The sequence below is a fragment of the Chinchilla lanigera genome, unplaced genomic scaffold (genome assembly GCF_000276665.1).
Source record: "Chinchilla lanigera isolate Chin_1 unplaced genomic scaffold, ChiLan1.0 scaffold00023, whole genome shotgun sequence".
Classification (NCBI taxonomy): Eukaryota; Metazoa; Chordata; class Mammalia; order Rodentia; family Chinchillidae; genus Chinchilla; species Chinchilla lanigera.
In genome coordinates this window covers 22,652,824-22,672,390 of record NW_004955424.1, presented here as the reverse complement: position 1 = coordinate 22,672,390, position 19,567 = coordinate 22,652,824, and the positions used below count along the sequence as shown (strand labels likewise).

General features: G+C 36.1%; 1 protein-coding gene across 4 annotated transcripts in view; it reads right to left on the bottom strand.

Moving 5' to 3' along the window:
- The window catches only part of Usp34 (ubiquitin specific peptidase 34), a 255,653-nt gene that overhangs the window by 17,554 nt on the left and 218,532 nt on the right, over nt 1–19,567 (bottom strand). For all 4 annotated transcript variants that reach the window (XM_013514603.1, XM_005385744.2, XM_013514604.1 and 1 more), the window contains 13 exons: nt 19,132–19,300; nt 18,964–19,038; nt 17,360–17,511; nt 13,941–13,989; nt 13,754–13,858; nt 13,630–13,674; nt 12,394–12,498; nt 10,759–10,906; nt 7,878–8,512; nt 5,794–5,951; nt 3,556–3,634; nt 993–1,119; nt 269–376 (listed from right to left, as the gene is read on the bottom strand). In XM_013514603.1, coding sequence (XP_013370057.1) covers nt 269–376; nt 993–1,119; nt 3,556–3,634; nt 5,794–5,951; nt 7,878–8,512; nt 10,759–10,906; nt 12,394–12,498; nt 13,630–13,674; nt 13,754–13,858; nt 13,941–13,989; nt 17,360–17,511; nt 18,964–19,038; nt 19,132–19,300 — 1,955 coding nt within the window. The remainder of the gene's footprint in view (nt 1–268; nt 377–992; nt 1,120–3,555; nt 3,635–5,793; nt 5,952–7,877; nt 8,513–10,758; nt 10,907–12,393; nt 12,499–13,629; nt 13,675–13,753; nt 13,859–13,940; nt 13,990–17,359; nt 17,512–18,963; nt 19,039–19,131; nt 19,301–19,567) is intronic.

The following is a 19,567-nucleotide window of genomic DNA, read 5'->3' as shown; positions in this document are numbered from 1 at the left end:
AAGGTATAGAAAACTGAAGGTCAAAGAGCCCAGATACACTGAGTGACCTGCCCATGATCACATGGGTAAGTACCAGCAAGTTAAGAAACAAAATTTGATTTTCTTAGGATTTGCCAGCCAAGTGTGAGTTATACATAAAAGTAAAACTGTCTTCCAAACCCTACAGACCTAACATCACATTTCAAATGAAACAAAACAAAACCACCTCTCCGAATGATCTTCCACTAGGTTTTTTTTTAAAACATAGGGTATTTTTCAAGTAACTTACCTATACAGGCATTTCTTAGTTCTGGAGGGCTATAGGAATTAAGAAGAGTTAACAGTTTATGGGCAAATTCAATTCGCTCTTGCCATTGTATTAATGCTTGTTTCACATCTGCAAATATAAAAGTATACATAAATATGCTTTTAAGAGATCACAATTTTTTCTACTATGAACTACAGAATGCTAACAATAAAAATTCTAATTACATAAGAATATATTTAACAGATGCTAAGTGATTATCTTCACGAGATGGTGGCTACTCCTGTTAACCCTACTAGATTTCATAAAGTACATGCTCAGTGATGAAGTCATCCCATTTACTAGTAATATATATGAAGATCAGGGTCGATACTATCTATAGGGACATAAGAGTTGCTTTCTATTTCTCTGAAAACTAAAAATTATGTACTCTGAGCCACAGAAGTTTCCAGCTGGAGAAAATTCACAAAATATACAACTTGTTACTATGTTTGGAAATGTTTCCCAGTCTCCAAATTCTTGACACTTACAGCATACCTGCCTGTATTCAGGCAGGGATAAAGAAAACAGTAATATTGTGGCATTGTATAAGGGGTCATGGTGGATATCTCCTGATGGTTAGCTAGCTTAGGCCTCATCTTCTGTACATAAACCAGAGGTACGAACAATTTCTTTGAGCCTGTGATTTAAAAATCCTATCTCTCTTTAATAGCAGCACTAATAAAAATAGAAGTAAGAATGACCAAACCTTTTCTCTGAAGATATGGGCGTGTAGATTTGAGAACCGAAAGGAATATTGACAGAAGTTCTACTAAGTCTCCAGTCACATGGCAAGCTGTAGCTTCATGATACATCATGTGTAATGTGTTGAAAGACTACAAGCGATTTAAAAAGAATTAAAAACTTAACTTCATTTTCAGTTTATTGAGCCACAACATGGTAGCGCTCATCCTCTCCGATAGATGCTTTCAGACTTAGATTATAGGTGTGCATGTGTGTGCAAAACCAACATTTGCTTTCTATCCCAAGTCATGCTTTTTCAGCTCTTTTAAAATGTACAGTCCTCACGTTTACAGCTCTGACATTTTGTGTATTCATTTAGTCTGAATAATTAATCTGTTTAATCACATTTTTAAAAAACATTATTTGTTTTAAGACTATAAACTTTAGAAAGTACAAAGCAATAGGTGGCAACAGATTAGGGATAACAAGTACCTGCTGTAGCTTTCCAGGGCCTCTGTGGAGAGACAACTGCTGTTGGCCTCTAGTCATACTTAAAAGAGCAAGCCTGAACAAGGTAAAAGAGCTCCAAAAGGTAGGAATTCAACTCTTTACATTCTACTGTTTATCTTTTTAAATTCCTTTAACTATATTAGCCTAACTAAACCCTAAATTTTTTCCTATTTCATTTTATAATGAAGCATTCTATTTCTAATCTTCTTGCATTAGTTCATCACAGTCTATATAATATTCATAGGTCAAAGTTCAAAATGCTGAGCTTATGAGTCTGCGGCAGTACATAACCTGCACACTATACTTCTATAGTATTTAATATGTAAGCATTAAGGAGGGGAACTATGTATGTCCTGTATATCACCAGTATTTAGCAGTCTGTAAAATGTCTGCTGAATCAAAGAATGAAATTCTCACTAATACTTCCTCTCTGCCACCTCTCTCTATATATATACATACTTTTTAAAGACAGGGTTCTCACTTTGAAGTCCAGGTTGGCCTCCAACTCAGTAATCCTGCTGCCTCAATGTCCCCAATACTGGGATTATAGGCATGTACCACTACATCCAGCTATCCCCCCATACCTTTTTAGTCAAACAAGAATACTTGTCAACCTTCAGGTAGGGCCAATACTTGTTTACTTTTGTGCTCATGAAGTTTTCTCTTTGGGCTAATAAACCAAGGGGTGCTCTTACCACTGAGCTATATCCCCAGTTCTTTAATTTGCAACAGGGTCTTGCTAAATTGCCTGGGCTCGTCTCATACTCACAATCCTCCTGCCTCAGCCTTGGATTGTGTGGCACTGTGCCAAGCTCATTAACACGTTCACAACAGGGCCACATGTCTTGTTGCCAGGTGGCTTTTTATTAATTTTATTAGTAGCACTGATGGTACAAATTGATCTAATCACTTTTATTGGTCTTTTTACTAATAAAATTACTAAATTTAGTGGGATAAATTACTAAATTTAGTGGCAGTGGGATAGTCATGCCTGTACTATGGGTGGTTTAAGCTGGGGGGAATCTGCTGTCATTCATCTACATGTTCTCCCACTTACCTTCCCAAGTCCAAATTCTTCAAAGAGTGCTTTCAAACATGTTCTATTTCCACTCTATAATACCATCAACTGAAAATAAAAACTATCTTTTTTTTTAAAAAAAAAAAAAAAGGTTTCTTTGGGGTGTTGGAGATTGAACCTAGACCCTTGCATGTGCCAGGCAAGCATTCTACCCCTGAGCTACATCCACAGCTCCCTATTAATTCTTACAGTACTTTTAACCTGTACTGTTTTAACTCAGGTATGAAACTACAGGGTACAATGTACTCTGGTAGCTTTAAAACCATTTCACACTTGAAGCATTTCAGTGAGAATGACAAGGATTTTAAAATCCTTGTATAATCTGTGGCAATGCAGCAGGTTTTATTTGCTTGTAACAGATTCAATATTCACCTTTGATGATGCTAGCTATGGTTTCTATACTTGGTCGGTAAGTGAGCTCTTGGAAAATAACTTGTGCCCTTTATGAGGGGAGGAAGCTATGAATTAACGTAGAAAAGAGGTAGCACCCAAATTGCCACTAATTACTCTTGGAATTTAAATTAGTATTTACTAGTCTATATAATTAAATCTTGCCAAAAGTAAAACAGTCTATCATAAACTGTTTATAAAACAAGAATTCCTTTTTAAAAATTAATTTTATTGGTACCTTTAGATATACATAACGATCACATTCCTCATAGCGAATTGGTGGCTGCACATGACATATCTTGTTCCTTCTTTCCCCATTCCCCTCCCCTCCCCCTCCCTTCAACCCCTCTTTCCTTCTTTATTGACAAAAGCTTTTAAATCAAGAATTCTTTTCTTTTTGGTCTTTTTGAGACAGGGTCTGACTATGTAGTTCTGGCTGGCCTTGAGCTCACTTTGTAGCTCAGGCTGGCCTCCAACTCACACCTCCTGCCTCAGCCTCCCCAGTGCTGGGATTACAGGCTGCACCACCATGCCCAGCCCTTAATCAAGAATTCTTGATGAGAACATTAAAATCGGATGAATTCACAGTAAAAAGCAATAAAATATTTACCTCAGTCATTAGGATCAACCCCCGGTTAAATACAACAAGAAGTCTGTCTTCATCAGATTCTAATAGTATTCTGAAGGCACTAGAAAAATACATAAGATGTAGTTTGAGAACCTAATTTAGAACAACGTATAGGGGATAAAAAATATACACAGAAGTAAAATTGTCACTTAACCTTGTTGCTTTCCTACTTAGAGAAGAGACTACTACATGTGTGCCTTAGTAAAGCAGGTAGGATGAGCATTCCAAATCTGAAAATTCAAAATCCAAAATGCTCTGAAATCCTAACTTTTTGATCATTATACCGACAATTAAAACGTTTCAGTTTTGGAGCATTTCATATTTCCAGATTAGGGATGCCTAACCCAGAAGTCTATACAAATATTCCAAAATTAAAAACCAAAAAATTCTGAAATCTGAAATGCTTCCACTCCCATGCTGTTTGGATAGGGATATTCAACTCGCAAAAGGAAATAAGTAATACTGAATAAGAAACCTTCAAAGTAACCTAGAGCATATTATGTCTGTTAATATCTAATCAACTAGTTACGCACAAAGAAGGAAATACGGTAAGAATATTTTTAAAGTTTCAGAATAAGTAACTGATTCTTATGATGGATTAATTATCTAAATTGTTAAGTTCTGGACAATAAAATATATTTGTATTATCAAAGCATCATTAGCTAGTAACTGGGAACAGAGAGTGAAACAAGGGTAAAAACCAACAAAAAAAACCCCAAAACAAACAAAAAAAAAACCAAACAACAACCCTAAAAGTGTATTTTGAGTTGAAAACCACATGTATAATAATCACCAAAGTATTTGTATCACTGCTATTAACAGATCCTACTTTATTAGGAGAAAAATACTGTTATAGAGTACAACTGGATCCTACTTTCATAAGATGCTTCCTCCTTTCCTTTTTCAAACAAGAAATAAGACTAAATCTTTTTTATGAAGATAACCTTGGAGTAGCTGAGAAAACAATATACCCCAAATTAATGCCAAAGTTTTTAAATAATTCCTTTAAATGGTGGTGCACACCTGTAATCCCAGCACTTGGGTGGAAGCTGAGGCAGGAGGACTGCTGCCAGTGTCAGGCCAGTGAGTTGAAGACCAGCCTGAACTACATAGTAATACCTGCCTGAAAGCAAAGCAAAGCAAAGCAAAGCAAAGCGAAGCCAAGCGAAGCCAAGCGAAGCCAAGCGAAGCCAAGCGAAGCCAAGCGAAGCCAAGCGAAGCCAAGCGAAGCCAAACCAAACCAAACCAAAACCAAAACCGAAACCAAAAACAAAACAAAAGAAAACAAATCCCTTGGAAGAGTCTTGGCAAAAGTATCAATTTCATTTTGTGGACTAATGAAGACTCAAATTCAAAAGGTTTCTGAGAACGAAATAATCCTACCTGGAGTTGATTAGACACTATCAGTGTCTATTTAAGACACTATTAGTGACGTCTTCATGAAAGTACTACAAAACAAATTATGCCGAACAAAGGACATCATCCCTAAGTCTTACATATGGTATGTAAGAACTATCAGGGGTTTTTTTGTTGTTGTTTTGACGTATTTTAAAAAATTAGCGTCAATTTTAAAAGATAATTAAGTATAATTTTTAGCAGTTCTTTTGTAATCATTCAATAATTTCTGTAGCTTTGAACAATTATAGAAACTGTTTCATTATTTTAGCCAACTCATGCAGATAAGAAAGACAGGGAGAAAGATCTGGACTGAAGAGAATGAAAAACACAATGAAACAATCAGACCCTTCCAAACATGGGGAAAATTTCTGGAGGGCATTAGAATTAAACTACCCAAGTAAAAGTTCAGCCAGACATGGTGGTGCACGCCTGTAATCCCAGCACTCGGGAGGCTTACGCAGGAAGATCTTGAGTTTGAGACCAGCCTGGGCTACAAAGTGAGCTCAAGGCCAGCCTGAACTGCATAATGAGACCTTGTCTCAAAAAGACAAAACAAAACCAAGTAGAAGCTCAGACGAATTGCCACAGAGAATGATTTAAGATTTAATGAGAAAATTGTACATTAAGATTCTCTCCAGTCCTGATTATAGTAAAATACACATATATAAACCAAAGTGTTTAAAAGCACACAACTTTCTCAATATAAATTCCTTCAAAGTAAATGCTTAAACAAAACATTAAAGAATTAGTAAAAGCATAGTCCCCATCCTCTCACCTGGACAAACCAAAAGACACAAAAAATACGAGAAAACACGTTTTTACCTTATTAAAGTAGTCCAGCAGGAGCGTCCGTCTAAGCAGCGTAAGTAACAACTTATTGTTGTTTTCTTAAACTGTTTAATATCTTCTAATTCTTCTTCCCTCATGTCTGGCCTCTGAGCTATGAAGAGCTGCATCAAATTAAATAGTTCTTCCACTGCCTAAATAAGGCAAATAAGCAATATGATGATCTTTTACCCCTATAATATTTTAGCATGTCTGCTTCTGATTTCTGAAAGTCAGGCTCATTAGCTAACTCTTCAAATTATACAAGTTTAGATTAAACCAGTATTGACATCCAGGAATAGCTACATTAGCAATGAATTCTATTTTAAAATTTAACATACTGTACACGAAAAGAACTCAACAAATCTTAAAGTCCAGAAAAATAAAAAAATGACAAATAGTTAATTTTTAATCTTAATACAGTTTACAGCACTAGGTTCATGACTTCAAAGGTGTATCCAGAGACAGGCTACACCAACCCTCTGTTCCCTTTTCTTTAACAATGAAAAATCACTACTTTGCTTAAAGATTTTTTTTTTTTTGGACAGGGTCTTGCTATGTAATTCAGGCTGATCTTGAACTCACTATGTAGCCCAGGCTGACCTCAAATTCACAGTGATCCTCCTACCTCAGCTTCCTGAGTGCTGGGATTACAGGCATGCACCACCATGCCCAACCATCACGAAGATTTTTAAAAAGCTAAATCAAACTTCAATTAATACTGTATCTGAGATGACCCTTTGTGGTAACACGTAAAATTTTTTTTTTTTTTTTTTTTTTTGAGACAGGGGCTCACTTTGTAGTGCAGATTGGCCTTGAATTCACTCTGTAGCCCAGGTTGGACTGAAACTTTTCAGCAATCCTCCTGCCTCAGCCTCCCAAGTACGGGGATTACAGACATGTGCCACCATGCCCAGCTGCAATGATTATCAGTTTAAGGATGGATGGATGAAATGTGAAAATTTGCCAAGGGCAAGCAGCAACATGGGAGAAAAATCACTCTTGCTCATCTAGTGCACATCAACCCTGGATATGATATTTAGTAATTAAATAAATGTTATTTATAGGAACTATGATAGAGATAAGTCTATTGAAATGTGATAAATCCCACCATGACTCCTTCAAAGTCAGGCTGGGTTATTTTTTTCCCTTGTATATATATATATATATTTTTTTTCTTTTTTGAGACAGGGTCTTGGTATCTCAGGCTGGCCTCGAACTCACAGTGATACACCTGCATCAGCCTCCCTAGTGCTGCGATTACAGGCATGTGCCATCATGCCCGGCTCCTTCTGTATGCCTATAGCATTGGCTTTGAATTTCCAGATACATTCTTTCCTATATCATATAGGCAGTCTAATGTCCTCAAGTGGAAATTGGCTTATTCTTCTGTGTAACAAGATTCTGAAGAACTCACTGAAGTATCTATAAAAAACAGTTTAATCTATAAAGGACAGTTTACAACAGAAAGTAAGAAGCAATAGTAAAAAATAAAATCTACAAATAACAGTCCTATACAGAGGAAAAAATTTTAATATGAAACCTATAAAAAGCTCTTCAGCAGAGCTAAAGGGATCAGTTTTAAACTTCATACAACTGTCTCCTGATGGATTTTTTTAATGGTACTGAAGAGTCGATGAATCTTTTAATTTCATTCATTTGGACATAAATCTTGAGAACATTACAAAATATTACTCAAAATATTGTCTGGCTCATAGCTTTAGCATATAGATCTTGATTGTGAATATCTAATTTTTGACTAGTACTTCTAAAACTGTGCCACAAAAATAACTTTTTCAGTAGACACACATGAAAGATACATTTACAAAAGCAAAAATTAAAAAGTTCCACAAAAAGTAGAATTTTAACTTCAACCCAGGAAAACTTATCCCATACTAATTTTATAGTAATATATCATTATATATGTGGTATTCAAGAAAGCATTCAAGAAAACATTTCAAGTCCTTAAGCAAGCATGGTTAAAGACTATTGTATATTTTGTCACCACTTTTTACAAGGGGAAAAACAGATATTGCTAACCACTTTGAGGATACAGATACAAGAGTATCAATTTTACTCACTCCAGGGTATTGGCTGGCATGTGGTGTAAGATTTTTAAAGGCCCACTGGATGTTCTGGTGAGAAGCCAGTTGTCGTGTGAACGCAGGAGACTGCTCACAGCAGAGCCTCAGAATACCGTAGTAGGCAGGCAGCATCCCACGGTTAAAAAGCACCACATCCTGATCATCATGGTCAGCAAGGATGTAATTGAAGGCAATGTTCTTGGTTACCACTGGATTCTGAACAATAAGGCGGATATTCTCTGGACAGTCAGCACACACATTGTACCAAAATGAAAGCAAAGCCTGTTTATTGTGATTTGTAGCTATTGCTGGCTCAGAAAGTTTAGGCTGGAAAAGGTTCCACAAATCCATGAAATATGTGGAAAACATCAGCTTCTCAGTTTTGGAAATTAAACAGTAAGTCATAAAGCTAAAATAGGGCACTAGCTTTGTAGTGCCATGAACAGCAGCATCAACATAAAGTTTGGCTCTTGAGAGCAAACCAAGGAGCACGTTGTAGACCTGATGTAGGACTACTGTTGTGTCTGGACTGAGTGGAAGGTCACGGGTTGGGATGTGCAAAGACCTTGTTGACCGGAACATCTGGCGGAATGAATTGCTTGGTATAAGGGACACCAGAAGATAAGCTGCAGCTATAAAATGTAAAACAAAACTGTCAGATCTTTATAAGATATAAAATAGACTGAAGAGCAGTCATTAAACACAAAGCTACTCCGCCCTTTAATAATGAAAATGAGTAAGAATTAAGGGACATTACATTTCTTTTAATATCCTTGTGCTTTACCCTTGACCCCATGATGACTCCCAAGGGGTGATAGAAACAGACGCCTTCCTCTCATTCTGCCACTGTTATATTTTAATGGCAACATCACCATTACCAGAACTTGTTTTCAAACCTCTTTTGTTTAGCTTTCCCAAGTTGGAGCATTATCTCATTTTATTATAACCTTTTGAGGAAATTGTACGATTTAATAAAGAGAACATATAAACATAATATTTAAAACAAGATCTACAAAAAAAGGTTCCTCATATGGTCAAACTATTTAATGTTTTATGGTCTTAGTTTTTTCTTCTTTTCTTTTTGTTTCTGAGATAGGATCTCACTTAGGTAGCCCAGGCTGTCCTCAAATTCTTGATGCCTTTTCCTCAGCCTTCGAAGTGCTGGGCTCATCAGGCTTGCGCCATCATGCCTAGCTTTGGTCTTAAATTTTCTTGTTACTTAAAAAATAATGATTGTTTTGTAATAATGTGCAGCAATGATATAAAATTTACTTAAAACTATAAAGACAGACTGAGATCAATATAAAAGCTCTTTGTAATATATAAGATTAGATACGCTAGAGATCATTAATATTGCAAAATCTTTAAAAGGCTAACCTCAAACCCAAAGAGCCTCTCCTTTAACATAGTTGGAAACTGTTATTAAGCACATAATTCTGAGTTTAATGACTTTTTAGCTGAAAGTCATTAGGCTCATACTCTCGGATTAAGGAGGTTAAGTTCCACTTCCTGGGGAATGTGAACATATATTATTCCAGACTCCTATATAGACTTGTTTCTTTTCCATTTACTCAATCATGCATTTACACCAGTATGGATTCATGGATGTTTGCTTTATACTTTAAACTATAACTTTTTTTTTGAGACAGGATCTCGCTATGTAGTTCAGGCTGGTCTCGAACTCACTGTGTAGCCCAGGCTGGCCTCAAACTCATGGCAATCCTCTTGCTTCAGCTTCCTCAGTGCTGGTACTACAGGGGTGTACCACCACCCTTGGCCTATCATTTACTTTATTATTCTCACTGGTTTAGCTTTAGCCAATGGAAGTTTTTTCAGGTTAATTCTGAGTCTCTCTGACACATCACCATTATTTTTTCTTTTGACTCTTTCTTTAATTTATGGCAAACTCCAGGCCTAAAATCATTCTACAAGGAGCTGTGAATCTTTTTATTAGGAAATAGTGCTCAAAGTCCAACATTTAGGTACTAGATGTGCTTGTTACCACTTTGTTGTTGATTTTAGGCCCTCTCAGTGGGCAGCTAGGAAATAGATTGTTAATGGTGTTGAAAGTTAACTACTCTGATTTTCTTTTCTTTCAACTCTCAAAAGTGAACATTTTATGTTTATTTATAAGCAATTTCTTGTTCTTTAAAATACTTAATTTTGATACCTGTCTACTGACTTGTACATAACAAAGATGTAAGTATCTTCTATCTTTATTACTCCTTTAGCTTTCTCAAGAGATATTTTTCAAGACAGGATTTTTCTGATCTTTCACTAATGCTGATCATACCTTGCCATTCTACCAAAAAAGAAAATAAAAATGCTAGTAATGATGATGTCGCTCAAGAGAAACCAAGGCTTCCTGTCCTATAAAAACAGAAACAACAGGGCTAGGGACATAGTTCAGTGCTAAACAGCTTGCTTTGTATGCTTGAATTCCTTGGTTCAACCCCTAACAGAAGGAAGGAAAAAAAAGGAGGGAAAGCTAGGAGGGAAAAGGCGGGAGGGAAGGAGGTAGGGAGGGAGAGAGGGGAATGAAGGAAGGAAAGAAAGGGCACTATAGATATATTTGCATAACACTAGGTTTCTAAATATTAATGTACTTCAGCCTTTAAGGACAACATCTTGCCAGGTGTGATGGCACGTGCCTATAATCCCAGCACTTGAGAGGCTGAGCAGGAGGATCAGTTTGAGAGCAACCTGGGCTACACTGTGAATTCAAGATTAGTCAGGACTACACAGGAAGATCCTGTTTTTAAATAAATAAAAGAATAACATCTTTAAGAGCTTTATGTTATAAAATGGGCATATGGTTGGTGCCTTTAAAATGTTAAGTACCTTAAAAAACAAACCAAATTCTGAATATTTGACTTACAAGTCCTGACTCTAGGGTAATTATGAGCCAAAAGAAACCGCTCCACCCAGTTCTCCATATTCTGCAGGACCCAGCTGTGCGCCAGTTTATTCCGGGGTGTCTGCACTGCCAGCCAGTCCAGACACTGAGAAGGGTTGTATTCAATCACCTACAAATAAAATTGACAAGGAAAGAATATAAGGTCAACTTAGTGAGTAGTTAACTTTTTCTTCCTGTCCTCCCTCTCTCTCACATACACACACACACACAAACAAACTATGGAACATTTAAAAGTAAACCAGTTTTTAAAAAACTAGCATCTAAAGAAGTTTTACTCATGTTTTCTACCATTTTAAAATCTATTTGCAGGCCAAGGATACAGCTCAGCAGCGCAGCACCTGCCTGGCAAGTTCGAGCTCTTGAGTTCAATTCCCAGTACCAAAAAAAAAAATCTATTTGCACCATGCATGGTGTTGCACGCCTATAATCCCAGCACTCTGGATGCTGAGACAGGAGGATCACTGCAAGTTTGAGGCCAGCCTGGGCTACAAAGTTTTCAAGGCCAGCCTGACCTGCATATTGAAACCCTGTCTCAAAAAAGAAAAACAAAAGGTCTATTTGCCTTTATCAGTGGGAAATATTCAGGGTAATTTTTTCATTAGTTCACAAAATTTAAAATAACCAAGGAATATAATACATGACAAACATGAGAACTCAATGATTTTTAGGTCTTGTTAAATTAACAAATTTATTTAAAAATACCTTCAATTCTCTAAACTTTCTCACCTTTACTTTTCTTATTCCATATCTAACCTATTAATTATGTGAGAATGTAAACAGCCCATTGCATTGTTGTGATCTTTTATTTCCAAGAGAAAAGGGAATCTTAGGGATGCAGAGCAGAGGTAAATGCACTGTGCTCCACAGTCCAAATTCTGTGGCTGCCTGTTTTTATTTTATTGCAGCACAGCCACATCTGCTCATTTACTTATTATCTACAACTACTTTTAGGCTAAAACAGCAGTGCTGAGTAGTTTTAAAAATTGTATGGCCAACAAAGCCTAAAATATGTGCTATCTCACCCTTTAAAAACAGGTTTGCTGACCCCTGGGGTCCAGAACATTTCCGATATTGATTAGAGAGAAACTTTGTGACCAAAGCAGTAACTCTAGAAGCAAATGGGCTAGTACATCCTTTACCATTTCTGCACACTGCTGAAAACACTTGGTTTTTAGGGTTTCTAGTTGCCTTATGTAATCTTTCTTCAGGGTAAAGGAATGAGACGATCATATAGGTGGATGAAAATTTTAAAACACCTGGGAGACTAGCTAAAAATTCATTTTGCTGAAAATCTTACAACTATAGCTCCTCTTTTTCCCTTGATCTGTGAATGACTCAATGAAACCATTTTGGTAACCCAAGTAAGAAAAAATTGGTACAAGTCCCTGACTTATAAATGAGTTCTGCTCTGGGAGAATTGTCTGTTAAGATGGATTTGTTTGTAAGGTGACAAAGTGAGTCTTATACTTTTGGAAGTTCGCAATTTCAATGTTTGTAAGTCAGCGACATACGACTATACTTAAGATAGTAGTGACTATATTACAGAAGTAGAATCTTTAGAAACTAAATAATGAAAACACCCATGCTAAGACTTACCTCCCATATCCTCTGCAGAATGTAAGATGCAAAGGGAGGCATTCCTGGAGGTCCACCAGCAAACTCCATTAGCATAGTCAATAATTTAAAGAAAGGATTGGCTGCCTGTAAGACACATATTTAGATCAATGTGAGCCCATGTCTTTCAGCAGGAAAAAATCCACATATATTCTGCTACACATTTCATTTAAATCTGCTGTGTTATGTCAGCAGAGTTCACTCAAACTCCGGCAAACAAACTTGAACTAACAGAAAACAGCAGGATCAGCTAGAGGATTCAAGGTCAGCTGATAAGAGATACATGCAGTACATTTTTTCTGGATCTCTAATATGTTTGCAAAGAAAAAAAATTTAAAAATTTATAAAACTGACAAACATTTTATGTATTTATAGTGTACATCAGGATGTTTTGAAAACTGCATACATTGTGGAATGACTAAATCCAGCAAAATTAATTATGTATTACTGCACATATTTTTTTTTCTTGGGATAAGAATGCTTAAAATGCTCTTAGTAATTTTCTAGTACACAGTACATTATCACTAAATATAATCATGTGTACAATAGATTCCATGAATTTATCCCTCATGTTTAAGTGAAAATTTTTATGCTTTGATCAACATCTTTTCAATTCCCAAATATGTGTTAATGAAACAAACATTGTCTATTGAAAAACTTGGGTTAAAAGTTTCCTGTAGCAAGCTGTAATCCCTGAGGAGAATTTATATTAAGGTTTGACACGTACTGTTTCTTTTCTTTTTTTTTTTGGTACCAGGAATCTAACTCAGGACCTCACACTTCCCAGACAGGCGCTGCACCACTGAGCTATATTCCCGGCCCCTGATGTGTACTGTTAAAGTACCTAAACCCTTCCACTTTATAAAAATAGTCTTTTATGATACTATATTCTATGTATCTTGCGACATGTGGCTAGCTGTAGCTAGTCTACTTTGTGTCTTGGACACAATTATGACATATGTTCATGTCAAATAACTTCAAAGCTTAGCATTTAGGTAACACTCTAATATAATGAATTCACATCTGTATTTTTAGTTCGGGAAACTGAATTTATGATAATAAACCAAGAAGAGATAACTCAGCTTATCCAAATTATACACTTAAAAAGTACGTTAATGTGTTATGGGCGAAACCTAAGCAACTAGACAGACAGACATGAAAGCACTATCAGTACTGATACTAGTTCCGAAAGAAATGAATCGAGAAATGTTTACACACCTCAGGAGTCAACTTCGCTATTGAGGTGAAAAGCATAGATACGATCTAAAACAGAAACAAGAGAATGTCAGAATATTCTTTTGAAAATTACCAAAAATCTTTAAAACTGGTTTTTAGCACTTACATGTTCTGCAAGTCGATTATTATACCGACACAGGCTGAAAATCAGATTACAAGTTTGTCTTATATTGATGCCATCACGAATATGTTGAAACAAGAAGGGAAATCCCTGTTAAGAGCAAAATTTGTTCACTTAAGAACCATTGTAACATTTTTGTGATCAAATTGTCTAGTATTAGAGAAGATATTACCTTTCCTCCTGTTAATGCTGCCATGTCAGTCTGTGATAATGTCAAATGCCTAAAAGAAAATATTAATGGAAATAAATTTTTTTCCCCGTGTATTACTTTATAGCTATTTACATCATGACATGCATGAAATTGTCATTTCTATTTTAACTGTACCAGCCCACCAATATAAAATGATGTTTGGATCTCTTTTTTTTTGGATAACTAGACTTCCTTGCTAAGCATCGCAGGGAATTTTCCAAGATTCTAGCGCTGGTTTATGGAGGCCAAAATCTACTTTATTTCCATTCAGTTAATTCAGTATTTAATGTAAACTCAGTACATTGAAATGCTGCCATGAGTCTAATTAGTTGTTTTCTGATGTGAGATCCGTTAAAAACCAAACGGACTTTTAAGAAATATTAGTTTCACCTCCTGGTCTAAATGTATTGCATAGTTTTCTTCACTATAGAAAACTGCAGATATTTACAGGTATTCCATCATTCAGCTTCAAATTTACCAAATTTATAGCCAGTCGTGTTTCATTTTTACCACTAGCCACTGAGTATGCATTATTCTTGAGGCAAACTCCAAGTATTTAATTGTTTAATCCACAAAACTGTAACAGGAAATTCTGAAATCATAACAGTACCATTATTCATGTCTAAAATAAATCAATAATTCCTTAATAGCTTACAATATCCAGTGTACAAATTTCCTTAAGTTTCTAAAAAAAACTCCCCCCCCCCCCGGGTACCAGGAATCGAACTCACAACCTTGCGCTTGCCAGGCAGGCGCTGTGCCACTGAGCTAAATCCCCAGCCCCTTGAAGAATTTTTTTATAGTTGGTTTCAGTCAGGATCTAAATAAAGTCCTTTGGTGCAACTGGTTGAAATATCTTTGAAATCTTAATCTTCTGGTTTCCCCTCCAACTTTTTTATCTTGTAATTTTTCTGGTGAAGAAAGAGTCCTGTAGAGTTTCCCACATGTGTATTTTGCTAACTGTATCCTGGTGGTGGTGTTTTAACATATTTCTGTCCCTGTACTTCATGTCAACTGGTAGGCATACCTAGAGACTTGATCAGATCTAGATTTGACTTTTTAATCAGGGACATTTTGTAGGTGGTGGTGTGGATCTACATTAGGAAGGACACAATGAAGCATTTTTCTTTTTGTAATATTTGGCCAGTGATGATCACTGTCTAGATCCATTATTTACTTCAAGGTCATAAAATACGGATAATTCTAGTTCCAACAGTATTGCTCTTTTACTAACTTGAGTATCTCTATGATGATGAACTTTCCCTCATCCACCACTTGGCTGCCATGAGGTTTACTTCTTCCAGGTAGGCTAAGTAAATTCTTGATACCATTTCCTTTATCACTTTTCAAAATAATGATTTGATTTGCTAGTACACTCCAGAGGTTGCCAACAAGTTTCAATTTTTTTTTAGGTATTATTGTAAACTTATAGATTTAAGTATCTCTGATGTGTGTCACAGTCCACTGCAGTTATTCTTATTTTTGAAGCTCAAGTTGTCCAATCTATGACCAGTAGAAACCACCTTAAATCAGTCGCTGAGTCCTTTCAACATGAGCTCAGTAGTGTTAAGATAACCTAAATGTGCTTTCAAAATAAAAAAAAAAAAAAACATTCTAAGAGTCTCATTCATTCTTTGCCCCAAACTTGGCACACAATAGCTTCAGAATAACAATTCCACTTATATCACTAACAACATAATTATTGAAACCCTTTAGGACAGTTTTAAAATTCTTTTTGTCCTTCATGTACCTCCCACTAGAAATTTACAATTAGTGTGTTCTAGTCGCTTTAATTCCTCTCCAGTTGGTTATATCACCTCCTTAATATGTAGTAAGGCTTACTTATTTCATTATACTTCTGATGTTTGGATTGCTTATTTATTTATTTGTAATATACAAAACATTTACATTATTCCAAAGTTAAATCTACAAAACAATTTTGTTTATCAAGCTTCCATTTCTGTCCCCCGCCCCACCTTGTTTTTCCTCCCACCTTCACTGGAAACCATTTTTAAACAGATGTTTTTAATTTATAATTAATTCTTGATATCTGTGCTAGTTATGACCTATGTAGTGTTACAAACAATTAACAAGTATCAAATTATTGTTTCTATGGGAAATATAGGAGTAGGTTCCTATGAGCCTCTGGTCACATTTTCATCAATTAATCAATACATTACCTTGCTTTATGAGTATTTGTTTAAAGACACATTTCATGTATGTTTTTGATGCATTAACATTGAACTCACAACCAATAGCATTACAACACATGCCTGAAAAAACTTGTCTAAGACATGTATTTTTATCCTAAGGCACATAACAGGCTTCCTTAAGGTTAGGAAAACCAGACAGCATTTCAGCAATGTGCTTGGGTGCCATTTTAAACAGTGAAATCACCAACAGAAAGCATAAACATTTGAAAACTGGCATACATCATGTAAAGTACATTTGTTTACAACAAGAAAATCAAGACAAGACGGCAGATGGTCGCCTTGTTTGACCTCAGTTAGGAAAGTGTGTCAGCCAACTCAAAAATTTTACCACTTTGCATCACATGTTTCGGCAAATGTCTGTGAAAGTTCTTCAAGTACTGATATCAGCATTACAGATAAATTTTAGCAAATACGTGAATTTGTGTATAGGAAATACATGAATAATTAGGATCAGTTGTATACGCACATATTTTCTCAGCATACTCCTTTTTAAACATAGCATACAATATGTGTATTTTTTCCCACCTTGCTGTCTTAGAGTATGTTGTATGCTACTTTTTAAGGGGGGCAAGTTAGTTATGCACTACAAAGAGTTCTCCATGGCAGTACAGGTAAGTTCCTCTTGTGACTATAGAAGACTCTGTGGAGGGGTATACCTTGATTTCTCTATTAGTCCCCTTTTGATGGACATGTGGCTATTTATAATTTTTTGCTATTAGCAATACTGTTTCAAATAAACAGCTTTGAATATACACCATTCTGTACTCTGGGACAGATTCCTATATAAGTAGATTTGCTAGGTTAAAGAATGAATGCACATATAATTTTGCTAGATATGTTACTAGGTATTTCTTCAAAGCCTTTTTTTTTTTTTTTTGATTTTTGAGACAGGGTCTCACTACGTAGTCCAGGCTGGCCTGGAACTCATGGCCATCCTCCCAAGTGCTGGGATTACAGGTGTGCACCATTATGCCCTGCTTCCTTCAAGGACTATTTCTAACATGACTCAAGAGACACAACAAGAGTTTGGTAGAAAGGACTGAAATTCTTAAGCCATAAGAGTTGATAAATAGTGGTATTATTATTTGCAAGGAGTTATATAATAAAAGCTGAGTATCAATAAAACCATTTACATAAAAAGAGTAAAACCAACATGCTTTAAGCATTTTGAATGTTGAAACATTTCACCTTTCTGAGCGAGACTGTTCAACCAAAAGAGCAACTAAAGCTATCATCTTTTCAAGGGCAGCTGGCCTGTATTTTTCTTCTGCCAGAGAGAGGATATCTTCTTCCTCTTCTTCTTCTTCCCCTTCTTCCTCTGACAACACTTCAACTTGCGGCTAAGTGGAACAAAATTCGATTTTAGTGTGGTGTTAGTTTTATCATCTTGAGAACTGACTCACCTTATATAATCATCTAGGGCAGACAGTGTTATCATGAAAAACTACCATTCAAAGGCCCAATCCTAACTTACAACAGCCTAAACCACACTCAGGACAATTTAGACCAAGCTGGCAGAAATTGTGAAAACAATTATTCCCGCTACTGTTTACCTTAACTACAGAGATAAATCCTTTAAAAGTTACTTTCCTTCTCCTAAGAAAGCTCCTTGGAAGATAAATTAGAGTAAAATGTTATGAGTAGGACAAAACAATATTTCTTGTTTAATAAGCTAGTCATACAGAAGAGAGCCTTATTGTAGCTTTCAGAAAATCTAAACAGTAGATATTTCCAAGAAATACTCATTGGTGCTCTGAAATGCAAGAGACTGAAATGATTTTATCATGTACAACACCAAAAGAAAAAGTAGTCAAACATGTAGCCATGTAGGCTGGAATTAGATAATAATGGTGTATATTTTAAGAACCACTGCAGCATAATGGTTAAGCGGTTCAGCTCAGTAGTCTGACCAAGGATCTAAACCCACTCATTCTGATCTAAAGCAAGTAATCTCTGTATCTCAGTTCCTCATCTGTAGCATGAAGATAAAAATAGGATTTATCTGTTCGGATTAAGTAAGATAGTGCAAATACATCATACAATCCAATGTGGTTGTCACAGACAATACAAAATTCCTATGATATTTAGTAATTATTAAGATAATCTAGCTTGTAATCCCAGCACTCAGCAGATGGGAGTCAGGAGAACTGCTGTGAGTTCAAGGCCAGTGTGGGCTACAAAGTGAGGTAAGGCCTGGCTGAACTACCTAGCAAGACCCTGCCTCAAAAAGAAAAGGAAAAAAAAAAAAAAAAAAAACTAGTTAAATTTTTAGAAGACTGCAACAAACCTAACAGTAAAGAACTTAGAAAGCATAACCACTAGCCACGTGTGGTGGCTTATGATTGCAATTCCAGCTACTAGGGAGACTGAGGGAGGAAGACTGCAAATTCAAGGGCAGCCTGGGTAACTTACCAAGACTCATCATGAAATAAAATAAAGAGCTGGAGATGTAATCCAGCACTCCCTAGATTCAATCCCAGGACCATAAAAACAGAAACAAAATAAACCCACCAAAAATGTGCAACAAAACAATACACTCTCTGCAAGGTTCCAGAGTAGGTTGCGGCTATTCTTAAATTTACTTGGCTTGCTGCCCAGCCTTACAAAGTGAGACACTACTGAACTGCTTCTTCATTTGCCATCGCTATTGTAACTAACTAACAATACCAACCAATCTTAGAGCTTAACACTATCTAATAAAAGAGCTAGAATATAAGGGCTCCAAAACTGTATGCCTTTGAAAGATTAAACAAGACCTCTAAATCTAAGGTACGAGACAGAAGAAGACTTACATTTTCAGGTCCTTTGGTTCCCATGTAAAAATGTACCATTGTAGATATGGCTTGCAATGAAAGCAAAAACTGGCTCTAAAAAAATTGATAAAAAATTTAAGTTAAAGACAAATTCTAAATACTTAAAAGAGGTACATAATCCAAAAAACAAACAAGATTCAGTCTCACCTCTTCTTCACCCATCTTGGCAAATTCGTAAAGGAAGGCAAAATACTCCGTAAGATGTTTACTGTGAGGTTTTACACCATGTTCCATAATTAGTAAGAGAGTTCTCACAAATCGAGTGACACAGGAACGACCACCAATATCTTCTACTGAGGCATCCATATCATCTGACCTGGAAAGAAAATTAAGTATTTTAAAGAACATATATCTGGGAATAAGCTGGGTATGGTGGCTCACACCTGTTAATTCTAGCACTCCTGGAGGCTGAGGCAGAAGCATCAAAAGTTCAAGCCCAGCCAGACAGCTAGGCAACTTAGTGAGTCCATCTCAAAATAAAAAATGAGGCTCAGGATCCAGCGTAGCGCCAAGGCCCTGGGTTCAACCCTCAGTACCAAACAACAGCAAAAAAATTTTGTTTTTGTTTTTTGAGATAGGATCT